This window comes from Esox lucius, chromosome 20 (genome assembly GCF_011004845.1).
Source record: "Esox lucius isolate fEsoLuc1 chromosome 20, fEsoLuc1.pri, whole genome shotgun sequence".
NCBI lineage: Eukaryota > Metazoa > Chordata > Actinopteri > Esociformes > Esocidae > Esox > Esox lucius.
In genome coordinates, this window is record NC_047588.1 from 13021540 (window position 1) to 13038499 (window position 16960).

Sequence of the window (16960 nt, forward strand, 5' to 3'; positions counted from 1 at the left end):
CTAATGTTAATAATCTAGTGACGGAATGTAAAAAGTCTGTTGTAGCCATAGAAACCACCACACAGTAACGTTGCCCCGTCCTATTGTTTAAAAATATAATCAAGTTTCAGTATAACCTTTTCCAATTTGGTCACATACTTTCTTATAATAATGTGGCCATGAATAAACCACAATACTTTTTTGTTTGAGAAAAACATTAAACTAAAACATAAAAATAAACGCGTGTGTTTTGTATTTGTTTCGTGAAGGAGGGGAAGGAACCGATGCAATGTCTCATGTTTCTTATTTCGTGCTGTGGATCGCTGCATCATGGATAACTCTCGCACCTGCTCATTTTTCATCATTTTACTAACGCTGCGCCTGTGTTTGTAAAACCGAAGAGCATATGTTTATTTGTATAGTGAGAGCAGCTACGATGTACCGATGACACAATATTCAACTAATTTTATATAGTCCCAATTATCTGAAGTTGAACCTCAGATGCAAGCATCCGGGAGTTTTCTATCATGCCCAAACAAATTCAGAAGTCAAAGGGACCAGGAAACAAGTAAGTTATTTTGAAGTAATTTCAGTTTCTTTGGATTTAGATGCTGCACCTTTAAAAGTTTACAGTAGCTGGACATTTCTGTGCACACACGGTATTTTGTTTTGACTGAAATTAAAAGCTTGAGGATGTAAACGTTTTCAGGGAATCACATGATCTAGGGAAGCTTCTGATCCTGCTTGCGAATAATGCTTACAAACACCAGGTAAGGCAATGTTAGTTTATATAAATGCCCATGTTGTGTTGTACTGTATGATATGAGGTTTGTTTGCATGACATTCCAGGTGGCAGCATTGAGTCAGTCATCTAAGGTGTGCAATAGCAGAGCAAGATCCAAGACCACTCTCCAGCAAAACGATCCAAGCACAAATAGTCAAATTCACACAACTTCTGAAGATCTGGAGCTTGAGAAATTCAGGTGTGTCACTAAATACATTATTTTGGATTCCTTAAAATATGATAGTTCAAATTATTTCATTTTTCTTTGGTGTTGGTCTTTCTTTTAACAGTACAACATACAGAAATCAACGTTGTTTCAGCAGTCATCCTCAACATAAGCTATTTTTGAAAATCCTTGCATCTTTGGTCAAGAACAGACTGTGCAGGTAAAGCCTTATATGGTTCTGTGCAGGTGTGCATGTCATTAAAGATCTTGAATGTTTCTCAGTTTTGTGTACTTCCTTTGTAGCGACTGGGTCGACCATGCACCACCTGAATCAGTTCTTAGAGTGCTCATTTGTCTACGATTGCTCATAAGAGAACAACATTATCAGGTAAAACTAATCACAGACAAAGTTGTTGTGCAGTGCCCTCCAGAATTATTGGAACCCTAAGTAAATGTAAAAAAAGCTTGTGAAAGAAATGTCATTGCTTATTATTAGCTTGATCTAACACTCAAAAGATCATATGACTAACCTTTAATTAAGTGAACATTATTTACAGAAAACAATCATTTTTAAGAAATTATCCTTTTATAAAAAATATGCGTGCCACAATTATTGGGTCCCCATTTAGTTCTTTGTGCAACATCTCTTTGCTAAGATAACACCTTTAACACCTCATTTAAAGATTATATTCACATTGAAGGTAAGACCAACATAAAATAATATACACAGTTACATTTTTTGACAGCCTTTTTTGCATAGGGCGCCAACAATTCTGGAGGGCACTGAAGTTGTAAGATAGATATGACATACCCCTTTAGACTTAACAAGCAGGGTACTGCAATGTTCTGAAATCTATTATCTGATTACCTTATAATTTAATAACTTATACTTTTTTATCCCATTTAATGCTCTTTTGTTTTCAGAGAGTTTTTCATCAACTCCAAGGTGTTGTTCTTCTTGCAAAGGTAAATACTTATTTCAAAAACATTCTAGTCTGACAACCCTGAGTCACTTTTCATAGCTGACATTATTATCCTCTCTGTCTCTCTTCAGTACATGGAGTTGGTTTGCAGCAGTCATCTGGAATGTGGAGACCATACATTTGCCATAGAGAAGTTGATTACTATGGCATGTAAGTCATAGTTAATCAAATAAAAAATACAGAGCAACGTATATTTCCTGCACTTTTCTTCCTTATCATTCGTTTTTTCTTCATTCCTAAATAGACATGTTTCAGAAAATGTCTGTGGTGGAGGAGCAAAGGCAGTGGGTTATTGGGAGTGGTGCTCATAAGGTAAACTATTGTTCAAATTGCCCTGCTTTATTTAATATGTTGTACAATTGTGTTAAAGAAGATCCAAACTTATTTTACTTTTCTTTTTCCCCAGTGTCTGATCACCATTTTACTTCTGTGTAATTCTGTGTGACTGAGAAGTAGTGAGCAGCTAATGAGTGTATGTACTGTATATTAAGGTGTCATACTTAGAAGTGGTTGTTGCTAATGAGTGTTTGTATGTCATGCTCATGTTTAGACTCTTGTGACGCTCCTATCAGCACGTGACAGTAGTGTGTTACTGGGCGCCCTCCTCGCACTCACCTCATTGGCTGAGAGGTAATGCTCTTATAGATGGAGTTTTAGACGTTTTACATGCTGAACATGTAACCTGTAACTACTACTTCATTACAACTGTTCTGATCTATCCCGTAGCTCAGAATGCAAGGAGAAGATCGGAGAGTTGTCAGTTGTGGATAACCTTCTTGTAATACTACAAGAGTATGACATACTATCCAAAAGGTATGTAGCCTTATTCAGTTACAGTCTGTTTGTTTATTTTTGAACAAAGCAGCTGGTAAATAATAATAATAACAGCGATTCTAAGGATCAAACATTTTAAAACGTTTCTCAAGATTTTAAGCACAATCACTGCACTACTCCTAGTGACAATGTTAGGTACCACTTTAATAAAGTTAAATCAAAGCTCATACAATGTCTGCAAGTTCACATTGTGGTAGTATTCCACAATGCAGAATGAAATATGATAGTACAGTATAATGTTAATTTAAGGCAAAAAAAAATATTATGAGATGTAAGGATGCTTGGAAAGTGGTCACATTTTTGTCCCATGTGGCCAAAACCCAACAGCATGGGCACTGGGCAATATACAGGTGCATCTCAAAAAATTAGTATAGTGGAAAAGTAAATTTATTTCCATAATTCATATCAATAAGTGACACCTTCATATATTCTAGATTCATTACACATAAAGTGAAACATTTCAACCATAGCACCTCAATACTTGGTCAGGGCTCCTTTTGAACGGATTACTTCATCAATGAGGCGGGGCATGGAGGCAATCAGCTTGTGGCACTGCTGAGGTGTTGGAAGCCCAGGTATCTTTGATAGTGGCCTTCAGTTCGTCTGTGTTGTTGGGTCTGGTGTATCTCATTTTCCTCTTGACAATACCCCATAGATCCTCTGTGGGGCTCAGGTCAGGCGAGTCGGCTGGCCAATCAAACACAGTTACAGTATACCATGGGCAGCAAACCAGTTACCAGTTGTTTTGGCACTGTGGGCAAGTGTCAAGTCCTGCTGGAAAAGCATCTCCATAAAGCTTGTCAGCAGAGCATGAGGTGCTCTAAAATCTCCTGATGGCTGCATTGACTCTGGACTTGGTAAAACATAGTGGACCAACACCAGCAGATGACATGGCACCCCAAATCATCACTGACTGTGGAAACTTCACACAGGACTTCAAGCAACTTGGATTCTGTGCCTCTCCACTCTTCTTCCAGACTCTGGGACCTTGGTTTCCAAAGGAAATGCAAAATGTACTTTCATCTGAAGAGTTCTACTTTACCCAGGTGAGACGCTTCTGACATTGTCTCTGGTTCAGGAGTGGCTTGACACTAGGAATGCAACACTTGTAGCCCATTTCCTGGACACGTCTGTGCGTGCTGGCTCTTGATGCACTGACTCCAGCCTCAGTCCACTCTTTGTGAAGCTCCCCCAAGTTCTTGAATTAGCGTTGCTTCACAATCCTCTCAAGGCTGCGATAATCCCTGTTGCCAGCCCTTTCGGCAATGACCTTCTGTGGCTTTCCCTCCTCGTGGTGTGTCAATGAGTGTCTTCGGTACAACTGTCAAGTCAGCAGTCTTCCCCATGATTGTGGTTGTGTGTACTGAATCAGACTGAGAGATTGAAGGCTGAGTGAGTTAATTAGCTGATTAGAGCTCTTTTCAGGTTGACATTTCTGGATTGTAAATGTTTTGTTCTAATATTTTGAGATACTGGATATTTGATTTCCATGAGCTATAAGCAACAATCCTGAAGATTGAAACATAAAAGGTTTGAAATGTTTAACTTTATGTGTAATTAATCTAGAATATATGATGGTGTCACTTTTCTATTTGAATTATGGAAAAAAACATACTTTTCCATTATATTGAAATGTTTTGAGTTGCACCAGTTTGTACTTTGATTTACACTAAACCCAGGTTGGCATGCTACATTTTATATGAACAACATCTGATCTAAAAAAACAACATCATTAAAAATGTAAAGGCATATCCACATAAAAGTGCTTGAGATTAAATAGTTTGTATGCATAATTGTTGCTTGGATGTTTTCCCATGATTAATGACTAACAATGGGAAATGCTGTACTGAGGTTGTACAGAAGTAGAGAATGGTTTGCCTGACTATATAAATCAGGTACATAAATAGGACTGAGATGTACCAACATAGATGTGCTTTTTGTAACACATATATACAGAACAGGTATTTGATACACTGCCAATTTTGTAGGTTTTCCCACTTACAAAGCATGTAGAAGTCTGTAATTTATTATCAAAAATCCAGAAAATCACATTGTATGATTTTTAAGTAATTAATTTGCATTTTATTGCATGACGTAAGTATTTGATACATCCGAAAAGCAGAACTTAATTAGTACAGCAATTACAGAGATCATACATTTCCTGTAGTTCTTGACCAGGTTTGCACACACTGCAGCAGGGATTTTGGCCCACTCCTCCGTACAGACCTTCTCCAGATCCTTCAGGTTTCGGGGCTGTCGCTGGGCAATATGGACTTTCAGCTCCCTCCATAGATTTTCTATTGGGTTCAGGTCTGGAGACTAGCTAGGCCACTCCAGGACCTTGAGATACTTCTTACGGATCCACTCCTTAGTTGCCCTGGCTGTGTGTTTCGGGTCGTTGTCATGCTGGAAGACCCAGCCACGACCCATCTTCAATGCTCTTACTGAGGGAAGGAGGTTGTTGGCCAAGATCTCACGATACATGGCCCCATCCATCCTCCCCTCAATACGGTGTTGTCGTCCTGTCCCCTTTGCAGAAAAGCATCCCCAAAGAATGATGCTTCCACCTCCATGCTTCACGGTTGGGATGGTGTTCTTGGGGTTGTACTCATCCTTCTTCTTCCTCCAAGCATGGCAAGTGGTGTTTAGACCAAAAAGCTCTATTTTTGTCTCATAAGACCACTTTACCTTCTCCCATTCCTCCTCTGGATCATCCAGATGGTCATTGGCAAATTTCAGACGGGCCTGGACATTCGCTGGCTTGAGCAGGGGGACCTTGCGTGCGCTACAGGATTTTAATCCATGATGGTGTAGTGTGTTACTAATGGTTTTCTTTGAGACTGTGGTCCCAGCTCTCTTCAGGTCATTGACCAGGTCCTGCCGTGTAGTTCTGGGCTGATCTCTCACCTTCCTCATGATCATTGATGCCCCATAAGGTGAGATCTTGCAGGGAGCCCCAGATGGAGGGAGATTTACCGTCATCTTGAACTTCTTCCATTTTCTAATAATTGCGCCAACAGTTGTTGCCTTCTCACCAAGCTGCTAGCCTATTGTCCTGTAGCCCATCCCAACCTTGTTCAGGTCTACAATTTTATCCCTGATGTCCTTACACAGCTCTCTGGTCTTGGCCATTGTGGAGAGGTTGGAGTCTGTTTGATTGAGTGTGTGGACAGGTGTCTTTTATACAGGTAACGAGTTCAAACAGGTGCAGTTAATACAGGTAATGAGTGGAGAACAGGAGGACTTCTTAAAGGAAAACTAACAGGTCTTTGAGACCCGGAATTCTTTCTGGTTGGTAGGTGATCAAATACTTACGTCATGCAATAAAATGCAAATTAATTATTTAAAAATCATACAATGTGATTTTCTGGATTTTTGTTTTAGATTCCGTCTCTCACAGTTGAAGACCTCTACATGCTTTGTAAGTAGGCAAACCTGCAAAATCAGCAGTGTATCATATACTTGTTCTCCCCACTGTATATGAACGACACCACATGCTAATTATTTGAACTAATTCAAGAACAAGTGCATGTGTTAACTGTTTCTACTTATTTAAGAATGAGTCCATGTTTTAACTCTTTAAACTCATTTTAGAATGAGTTCATGTTTTAACCCTTTCAATGCATTTAAGAATGAGTGAAGGTTTTAACTCTTTCAATGCATTTAAGAATGAGTGAAGGTTTTAATTCTTTGAACTCATTTAAGAGTGAGTCCATTTGTTGAATCTTTAAAGAATGGCTGCGGAGTTGTTGCGGCTGCTGTGCCCGGTCCGGCAGGTGCGGGAACAGATTAGAGAGTGCGGGGGCCTGCCGGTGCTGCTCAGCCTGCTTCACGAAGAGCATCTCAAGTTGCTGTGGAGCATAGTGTGGGTCCTGGTCCAGCTGTGTGAGGAGGCAGAAGCCAGCACTGAGATACGCATGTGGGGAGGAGTGCAGCAGCTCCTCCACATCCTCAGCAGGTGAGATGCTACTGGGGACAGACTAAGGAGGCATTATAGAGGAGGAGAGTGTAGACTATGCCAGAGTTTAGTGGGACAAATATACTATAGCACAATACCATGGGTAAGGCCTTTTGCACTTTTTTAAAGAAGCCACACTGATGTGACTGGGAATATTTTTGGTTCGTTTATATGAGTTTGTCAAAGATTCAAAGAAATTATAATTTTCTTTAAAAGTGATTTCCTTAAATGTGTGACTGTTGTTTTAAATGATCTCTTTCTGTTAAAAATTATATAATTGATGTTTCATATAAATGATCGTAACAAAACATATTTGGATGCAGAACTTCATTTGTGGGAATTATTTGTATTATTATTATAACAACCCAGTTTCTAATAAAGGTCAAAACAGAATGCAAATATGTAAAAATCATTTAAACCCTGTATTCAATAAATAAAAAATAGTACAAAGACAACATATCAAATGTTGAAACTGAAAATTGTTATTATTCCTTGAAAAATATATGCCCACTTTGAATTTGACCCAACTTTTTTGAAACATCTTGATGGCATCAAATTCATAATGGGCATATATTTTTCCAAAAACAAGAATATTTCTCTGGTTCAACAATTGATATGTTTTCTTTGTCCTATTTTAAATTGAATATAGGGATAAATTATTTGCACATCATTGCATTCTGTTTTTATTTGCATTTTATGCAGCATCCCAACCTTTTTGGAAACAGGTTTGGATTATTTAGTGTCCAACTTTAAATTCCTACCCAAACAGGAAAAAGTGGCCCTGGAGAAAAAAGGTTGATAAACCCCTGCTTTAGTGTAATGATTAATGAAGAGTTTAGTGAGTCAAATACTTGTTGAAACGACTAAATTAGATTTATTTTCTGGTGCAGAGTCATGGGACTATATAATTACAACAATTTTACTGAGCTACAGCTCAAATAAGTAAAACAGTCAATATAAGAAATTGTTAAGGACCTAATCTATTGATTACACATGAAAAAAACATGTGAATCAACAGAAACACCTATCCAAACAAAAATAATTTGTTAGTGGATCAGAAGAGATACTTTATCAGTGAATTAATGCATAGGTATGCTCCAGATTAGTTTATCACATCAAGCTGTGCCATGGTTAAAGACAGGTTGGGGACCACTAGGTTGGGGACCACTAGGTTGGGGACCACTAGGTTGGGGACCACTAGGTTGGGGACCACTACGTAGACTGCCACTATAAGAGAATAAACATAGTCTTAATGTTCGCTGATATTCTGTACCTTGTCCATTCCAGTGAGAAGGTGCATGTTTCGGACCGTTTTTCTACTGAGGCCCTCTCGAGTGCCAATGTGGCAGGACGAATCCGGAGATGGCATATAAGTGAGGACCTTAATCCACCTGAGGATGTGGAGAACATCATGTCCTTACAGTCAGGTAGGAACATGAGCTGGATGTGGACAACACCATGTCCTTACAGTCAGGTAGGAACATGAGCTGGATGTGGAGAACATCATGTCTTTACAGTCAGGTAGGAACATGAGCTGGATGTGGAGAACATCATGTCTTTACAGTCAGGTAGGAACATGAGCTGGATGTGGAGAACATCATGTCTTTACAGTCAGGTAGGAACATGAGCTGGATGTGGACAACACCATGTCTTTACAGTCAGGTAGGAACATGAGCTGGATGTGGACAACACCATGTCTTTACAGTCAGGTAGGAACATGAGCTGGATGTGGACAACACCATGTCTTTACAGTCAGGTAGGAACATGAGCTGGATGTGGACAACACCATGTCTTTACAGTCAGGTAGGAACATGAGCTGGATGTGGACAACACCATGTCTTTACAGTCAGGTAGAAACATGAGCTGGATGTGGACAACACCATGTCTTTACAGTCAGGTAGAAACATGAGCTGGATGTGGACAACACCATGTCTTTACAGTCAGGTAGGAACATGAGCTGGATGTGGACAACACCATGTCTTTACAGTCAGAAGGGAACATTAACTTGTATCCAAGACAATCTTCTTGTGTTCATGTCAGTCTCTTTCTGTCTTCTAGCATGCTGTGCGGCTCTGACTGAGCTTGTTCTGGATGATACCACTGCGCTTCACGTGGTTCAGGTGAGAGGACCTACCTGGACAGAAACAAAGACTTTAATCTGCCGTTACGTTATATTATTCAATGGTTCTTGGTAGAAATGACATGCATGTAAACCCTTGTTTTATCAGGAGAATGGGGTCTATGTCATAGCAAAATTGATTCTGCCACCAAGCTCTTACAGTGGACCAAAAGCAACATCCCTACAGGTATTCCATATATCCACATGATGATATTATACACTGAAGAAAAAAATATGAACCCAACATACAACAATTACAAAGATTTTACTGAGCTTCAGTTCATATAAGTAAAACCAGTCAATGTGTATAAATTGTGAAGGCCTTAATCTATAGATTACACATGAGAAAAACATGCTTTTTGCATATGGAACATGACTCAGATCTTTAATTTCAACTCATATACAGTACATACACAGTAGGACCAGCGCTGTACATGTTGTTCAATATAAGATGCTAAATACATGTAATTGTATTATTATATATTACATGATGTTGCCATTGTCATATCATGTGTGTTTTCATATTGCAACAGTTTTTGTAATGTTTATTGATGTTGACAGTGCTATGCATTTCGGACTCTCCGTTTCCTCTTCAGCATGGAACGAAACCGGCATTTGTTTAAAAGGTGAGGGTTTTTTAAGGATCATTAGTTATTTTTACTCAGTGTAAAAAAACATGGAATTCTATTTATTTTATTATTTTTGGTTTCAGACTATTTCCTACAGATTTATTTGAGATGTTTATTGATGTCGGACATTACATGCGAGACATCACTGCCTACGAAGCATTGCAAGCAAAAGTTTCTCTTTACACTGTGAGAAGATTGAACACCTTTTTTAAAATTATCTATAACATACTAGCTAGCTGCATATTCAAGTACCCTCACAATCAAGTGCCTGTTTGATACTTTTGGATGTTAGTAAATGTTAGGAAACTTTAACCCCATGCAGAATAGGTATAATATTGATTCAGTTACTGTTTTTAGTTCCTATAGTATGCAATCATTACTACAACTCTGTGCAGGTTGTTTACTGGTGTGTATTGTTTTGCCTTCAGCAGGAGGAAATGGACAGGTTAAGGGAGAGCATTCAGGCTGTTGATCAGAACCGCCCTCCTCTAAGAGTGATCAATGGCTACTCTATATTGGACCATTTGGGCACTGGGGCCTTTGGCAGTGTGTTCAAGGTATAGCCTTACTTAGCCATTAATCAGCTTCAACTATGGTTTGTCTGTAAAAATAATCAAATGACCACCATTACAATGTGGTTGTGAAGTATACATTTTTTGCTCAGATTTTAAACATGACTCGGTATGTTAATTGCTAGAATTTAGCTTCAGGAACAGGTTCAAGTTTGAATAACAAACTTAAGAACTAAAAAACTCTAAATGATTATGTAGTGATTATAGGGCCAAAAGAAATGTAAGTGGTATTTACTCTAAAACATACCATTGCTTGCGAACTAGCCCAGGGGTCCTGCAGGGGGCAGTGCAGTTGGCCAGTACCTTTCAAGGTGTGGGTGGTTGGTTATTGATTATGGTGGCCTTGCATCATCACACTGTAGCGGCTCCTTGTGGTAGCTTAGGAGCCTTTGAGCTCAATGGTGGTAGGAGGCCAGAGAGTGCGTTCCTTCCGGCGCATAAGGATTCCTGGATGAGAAAGCAGCGTGATAAGTGCCAGCGTTGAATATGCTTTAGATGACACGTCTCAGCAGCAACTGTCTGAGTCCACTGGAAGTTGCTGTGATGAAGCAGAGCCTTAATTATGAAGTGGATATGACTGAATTGCAGAACCTAAACAACACCCTACATGTTATTAACATTCTTTATGCTATATTTTCTGTCTGAATGGTTTTGGTTGTGTGCGTTTGTACTTGGAGGTGAGGAAACAGAGGGGACAGAACCTTCTGGCTTTGAAGGAGGTAACTCTTCACAATCCAGTCTTTGGCAAAGACAAGAAGTCCAGAGACAGCAATGTGGAGAAGATAGTGTCAGAGCTGACCATCATTAAAGAACAGGTTAGTTTTGATTTACTATCAGATCATTGAATGTCTTTCATGTAGCTTTTGTTTTTTGATGTTGTACTCTCTTGTATTAGTCCTACCAAAAAATACCAGTGACATTTTTTTTAATGATGCACACATACTTTTGATCTGTTTCCTAAAGATGACCCATCCAAATGTTGTGAAATATTACAAGACATTCTTGGAAAGTAAGTATCAGATGTACACAATTACTTTAGTAAAAGTAAGATATTATGTTCATATCAACTGTATAAATGGGTAATGCTATTTTAGACGACAGGCTATACATTGTCATGGAGTTAATAGAAGGAGTACCCCTGGCGGACCATTTCAACTCTCTAAAAGAGAAGGAGCAGCAGTTCACAGAGGACAGACTTTGGAACATATTCATCCAGGTAACAAACTATAGGCCTTGTTATGGAAAATCATGAACTGATGTATACTTAATTCTATAAATGAAAGTTAAAGTACTGAGTCCCTATGAAAGAAATGTGTGAGAGGGAGATCTGGCCTACATTACATTGCAGTATTGAGAGAGGTAATTTAACTGGGAACTCTCTTGAATAGCTACTATGAATTAGTGAACTGATCAACCAATCAATTGTGTATATATATATATTTTTTTTTTCTTCTTACAATGAATTTCCTCAGATGTGCCTGGCTCTAAGGTACCTGCACAAGGAGAAGAGGATCGTGCATCGGGACCTCACTCCTAATAACATCATTCTGGGAGAGAGGGACAAAGTTACTATCAGTCAGTCAGCACTGTTGTGCTCATATTATCTCTTAATGAAAGTAGAGGCCCTAAAAATGTGAACGATAACAATTCATCAAACAAACCACAATCATGTTATTTACTTAAATATTTTACTAACACTTTAGTTTCTGGTGTAAATATCAGAGAAATATTTGTCTATGGTAACTTGTGACCCAAACCCATGTCAGCTGACTTTGGGCTGGCTAAACAGAAACAGGAGAGCAGCAAGCTAACGTCAGTGGTTGGGACCATATTATATTCCTGGTGAGTTTCCTTTGTATTATTCAAGGCAGAGTTTCAGTTACTGATTATGAAGTAGGTTCTCCCAATATCCCCTTTTCATGTGTGCATCTGTGTGACATCCCTAGTCCGGAGATAGTGAAGTGTGAGCCCTATGGGGAAAAGGCTGATGTGTGGGCTGTAGGATGTATCCTGTATCAGATGGCCACACTGAAACCTCCATTCTATAGCGGCAACATGCTCTCCCTCGTCACCAAGGTAAAACAGACACACTCGCCTACACAGACAGATATATACACACACCTAGCGATGCCGGGCTCTGCAGTTTTTCCTCCCTTGCAAATGCTACTAACCCTTTCTCAACCACCTGACTAGGTGAACATCTTAGGGCAACGACCGGCTCTGATCCACAAATGTAGGAACTAAGCTAAGCAACTCCATCTGTTTAGTTCTGTGTGTCCTTCCTGCAGAGGAATTTTGCTGCACACCTTGCTCACTGTCCGCAAACATGATCTTATTCAGCGTGTTGCATGTATTGTAACATTTCAAATAAATGGTTGAATGAGTCATCCCACGCATTGCTAACGCACAAACACACACCATACCCATAGTTTCCCTACTCTCGTTAAACTCTCTGAGACTTGTGTGGTTTGTGTTGGTAGATTGTGGAGGCGGTCTATGAACCAGTGGCTGAAGACCTTTTCTCAGACAGAGTCACAGACATGATTCAGTGGTGAGATCAGTTCCGTTGATCTATGCTCCATTTAAAGATGTCAATGCTAATAGCACAGAGCTCCTGTTGTTTCAGCGGCAGAGGGTGCTTGGTAAGATGCTACATTATCTGATGACCTACACTGCCCTCCAGGTGTCTGACTCCCGACGCAGACATGCGTCCGGACATTGTGGAAGTCAGCTCCAAGATCTCTGACATCATAATGAGGTTCATGGACAGCTTGTACATCTCCCAGCATGCTTTGGAGAGGAGAGCAGAGCGAGACAGGAAGCGAGCACAGAAGTACTTCCTGGAGAGGCATCGGGGCAGGGCAGAGCCTGTGTCTCAGGTGTGTTAACTGGTGACTCCTGTCAAAGACACAACCATTTGGGCTTTCATAGTGATACCGTTTACTTTATGGTATATCTTTTGGCAGGGTTCTTTACCAAAAGATCATGTGAAATCTCCTTTAACGACCGAGTCCAAAGTACCACATTCCTCTTTAGGCCACAGCTCAAACCAAACACTTATTTCAGGTAAAGCTTTACTCCCGTATTTTGTCTTATTAGTCTCCTTGGGAAAAATGTGCTGTTATGCTGATCATATGTTTTTGACAGATAATGTCTCAGATGAAGACACAGACGTCTTAGATACCAATAGCTCAACGGCATCTGACCATAAAGACTCCGGTGAGTGCATAGTGAATTTAGTTGCATAGTCACCTGACTTCAGATACCTCAAAAGGCACAGAGCGGTATTCAATAGAGCTACCGTTTGTTCTAATTCAGTGTGTCTGTATTACTTGTCAAAGGGCCGATCAGTGTCAGTGGCTCTGTGACTGATGGACCAAATCAACATGGGTAAGTGTGTATGTACTGTGTGTGTCAAAACCCTGAAGTGACCCTTCACGTGATGCTCTAAACTACTCATGTCAGTATGTTTCTGAACAGGGCCTAGCTACTGTGTTGCATAGCCAATGTTTGGCCTGTATTTTGAATTAATTGCTTTATTTTTGTATTCCTCAGTGGTGATTTTGCTATTCTGAAACCCAAGACTCGACCAGGTAAATATATACACTGCGTGAAAATACATACATATTTATTTTGTTTCTAATATTATTTATTATCACATATTATTGTTCCTGATTTGAGTCTGATTAAGTTAAAAATCTATTCATATTGCCTTATAATATGTGCGTGTTTGTATTTCATAGTGTCAGCAGGAATCTGTGTTTCTCAGAGGAAGGTTCGTCAGATTGATGACCCTGTCCAAAGAATCCTGGTACAGCTGCATAAAATTATATACATCACTCAGGTACATTTATCTTGTATGCATGCTGTATGTTCATTCTGAGTTAAATCAACAAATTACAATAAGTACTATTTCAAATGTTTTACCATGAATTACCATGTTATTTTTAGCTTCCCCCAGCCGTTCAGCACTGTGTCAAAAGGCGGTCAATTGAGAGATTTAAAAAGTTTCTGTTCGACTACAGAAGCAGTCCATACAATCTAAAGGTGGAGCTTAATAAGGTTAGTGCACCTCTCTGCCTCTGAGCAGCCATAGGAAAATAAATGAGAAGACGATGTGTAGTCAGTGCTAGGGCAAACGTTAGCGCTGTAGCCTGGTCTCAGCATTGGCTAACTACGGTAACTAAATGTGGCCTGTCTTTGAGTCTAGCTGCTCCAGGGGTCTCCAGAGCTAATGGAATTAGGATCTCCCAGCTCAGACTGGTGGTCACTGGTCCAGCCGTTTGGAGGAGACCCTCTGGGTGCCGATCGGCCAGGTACACATATACTGTATGTACAGTACAGGTGCTGGTCATAAAATTTGAATATCATCAAAAAGTTTATTTATTTCAGTAATTCCATTCAAAAAGTGAAACTTGTATATTATATTCATTCATTACACACAGACTGATACATTTCAAATGTTTTTTTTATTTTAATTGTGATGATTATAACTGACAACTAATGAAAATCCCAAACTCAGTATCTCAGAAAATTTGAATATTACTTAAGACCAATACAAAAAAAATTATTTTTAGAAATGTTGGCCAACTGAAAAGTATGAACATGAAAAGTATGAGCATGTACAGCACTCAATACTTAGTTGGGGCTCCTTTTTCCTGAATTACTGCAGCAATGCGGCGTGGCATGGAGTCGATCAGTCTGTGGCACTGCTCAGGTGTTATGAGAGCCCAGGTTGCTCTGATAGTGGCCTTCAGCTCTTCTGTATTGTTGGGTCTGGCGTATTGCATCTTCCTCTTCACAATACCCCATAGATTTTCTATAGGGTTAAGGTCAGGCTAGTTTGCTGGCGAATTAAGAACAGGGATACCATGGTCCTTAAACCAGGTACTGGTAGCTTTGGCACTTTGTGCAGGTGCCAAGTCCTGTTGGAAAATGAAATCTGCATCTCCATAAAGTTGGTCAGCAGCAGGAAGCATGAAGTGCTCCAAAACTTTACACTGGATTCAAGCAACGTGGATTCTGTGCCTCTCCTCTCTTTCTCCAGACTCTGGGACCTTGATTTCCAAAGAAATGCAAAATTGACTTTCCTCAGAGAACATAACTCAGCAGCAGTCCAGTCCTTTTTGTCTTTAGCCCAGGCGAGACGCTTCTGACGCTGTGTCTTGTTCAAGAGTGGCTTGACACAAGGATTGCGACAGCTGAAACCCATGTCTTGCATACGTCTGTGCGTGGTGGTTCTTGAAGCACTGACTCCAGCTGTCAATCAATCAATCAAATGTATTTATAAAGCCCTTTTTACAACAGCAGTTGTAACAAAGTGCTTTACAGAGACACCAGTCCACTCTTTGTGAATCTCCCCCACATTTTTGAATGGGTTTTGTTTCACAATCCTCTCCAGGGTGCGGTTATCCCTATTGCTTGTACACTTTTTTCTAACACATCTTTTCCTTCCCTTCACCTCTCTATTAATGTGCTTGAACACAGATCTCTGTGAACAGCCAGCCTCTTTAGCTATGACCTTTGGTGTCTTGCCCTCCTTGTGCAAGGTGTCAATGGTCGTCTTTTGGACAGCTGGCAAGTCAGCAGTCTTCCCCATGATTGTGTTGCCTACAGAACTAGACTGACAGACCATTTAAAGGCCTTTGCAGGTGTTTTGGGTTAATTAGCTGATTAGACTGTGGCACCAGTTGTCTTCAATATTGAACCTTTTCACAATATTCTAATTTTCTGAGATACTGAATTTGGGGTTTTCATTAGTTGTCAGTTATAATCATCAAAATTAAAAGAAATAAACACTTGAAATATATCAGTCTGTGTGGAATGAATGTATACATTACACAAGTTTCACTTTTTTTAATGGAATTACTGAAATAAATCAACTTTTTGATGACATTCACATTTTTTGACCAGCACCTGTATACATGACAGAATGTTATATAAAAACATAAAACTACATGATCAATATTGTGTTCTCCTTTTCTGTCAGGCTTTGAGGGTTGATATAACTATTTCCAGGTGTTTCAATGCCCAACCTTTCTCAACTTTGCACTACAGGTGATATAGAAAATGGGAATCTGAAGGAGGGAATCAGCTATGAGCAGATGCAGGTTGGTCTATGAGATAAGGTATAAAAGCCTGACTTAAAGATTAGTCGATTGTTTGCATATTTTTGTACACTTGGATGTCTTCCCCTGGCCAAAACTACAGAACTGGTTAAGTACTATAAACGCTATCTGATCTTTCTCTTCAGGCCTTAATAGAGGAAGTTCTTGAGGAAAATGGATACTACCATGCAGTAAGGAGTAACCTGGGAACAACAGGGACAAACAAGTGACCTCTGTCCTTATAAATGATGTCCTTATTTGGCTGCTTCTGTTTTCCAGTCACATGGCAGAAAAGGACTAGTATCACATTTCTCAGACAGGTTGATAACCTGGAAAAGGACATAGAGCAATGTCACTGTCTGCATGTAGGGGGAGTGTTTCAAAACAAGCTCAAGCATTAGATACCAAGGCGGAGTATGGATTACATGGTATATTAATCAGTCAGGCATTTTACACTATTTGTGGCCTTTGACCTTTGAGCATTTACTGTATGTCTACTCAGTTCTCACTTTGAGCACTCAGCTGAAGCACAGATGATGCACTGATAATGTGCTTGTGTGATGTTTGTGTGATTTTGTGGCGATTAATGTCAGGCTTTTCTGCACTTTACATTATTACACTCAGCATAAGGATATCGCTGCTCGTTTCTTTAACACAAACACATGGTCTATTTCCAGGTAATATTGTATTGCACATTTTATGAATTGTAACTAATGGGTTTTGAAACTGCTGTCTCAGGCTAAAGCTTTGACTTATGTTTAACTCAACAGAAATGTATTTATTATTGTGGAGAATCCCTTTTCACAGGTAACATTTTTGGGACATTTTG

The 16960-nt window shown here is 39.6% G+C and overlaps 1 protein-coding gene across 4 annotated transcripts; it reads left to right on the plus strand.

Moving 5' to 3' along the window:
• The first annotated feature begins 75 nt into the window (after window positions 1-75).
• Window positions 76-16915, plus strand: nek10 (NIMA-related kinase 10). 4 transcript variants are annotated; one of them, XM_010889919.4, is made up of 34 exons: window positions 76-547; window positions 689-749; window positions 829-962; window positions 1054-1149; window positions 1233-1317; window positions 1854-1895; window positions 1984-2062; window positions 2157-2224; window positions 2463-2542; window positions 2639-2725; window positions 6480-6704; window positions 7992-8131; window positions 8763-8824; window positions 8933-9010; window positions 9385-9449; window positions 9536-9638; window positions 9881-10009; window positions 10702-10839; window positions 10988-11033; window positions 11119-11240; window positions 11497-11599; window positions 11791-11866; window positions 11971-12100; window positions 12505-12575; window positions 12708-12903; window positions 12991-13090; window positions 13172-13243; window positions 13366-13414; window positions 13580-13617; window positions 13768-13868; window positions 13976-14086; window positions 14235-14340; window positions 16082-16134; window positions 16278-16915. In XM_010889919.4, the coding sequence occupies exons 1-34, from the start codon at window positions 507-509 to the stop codon at window positions 16359-16361; spliced, it is 3171 nt and encodes a 1056-aa protein (XP_010888221.4). In that variant the 5' UTR covers window positions 76-506; the 3' UTR covers window positions 16362-16915. The 4 variants fall into 4 exon arrangements, with proteins under 4 accessions (XP_010888221.4, XP_034144678.1, XP_034144679.1 ...); XM_034288787.1 differs by having other exon boundaries at window positions 9884-10009; XM_034288788.1 differs by lacking the exons at window positions 76-547; window positions 689-749; window positions 829-962; ... (3 more) ...; window positions 1984-2062; window positions 2157-2224 and having other exon boundaries at window positions 2517-2542; window positions 2644-2725.
• Window positions 16916-16960: the final 45 nt, after the last annotated feature.

Coding starts and splice junctions, on each gene's coding strand:
- nek10 (XM_010889919.4), top strand. CDS start 507: ATGCCCAAACAAATTCAGAAGTCAAAGGGACCAGGAAACAA. Junction 9,450..9,535: donor AACCGGCATTTGTTTAAAAG/GTGAGGGTTTTT, acceptor TTTTGGTTTCAG/ACTATTTCCTACAGATTTAT. Junction 12,576..12,707: donor GTCACAGACATGATTCAGTG/GTGAGATCAGTT, acceptor ACTGCCCTCCAG/GTGTCTGACTCCCGACGCAG.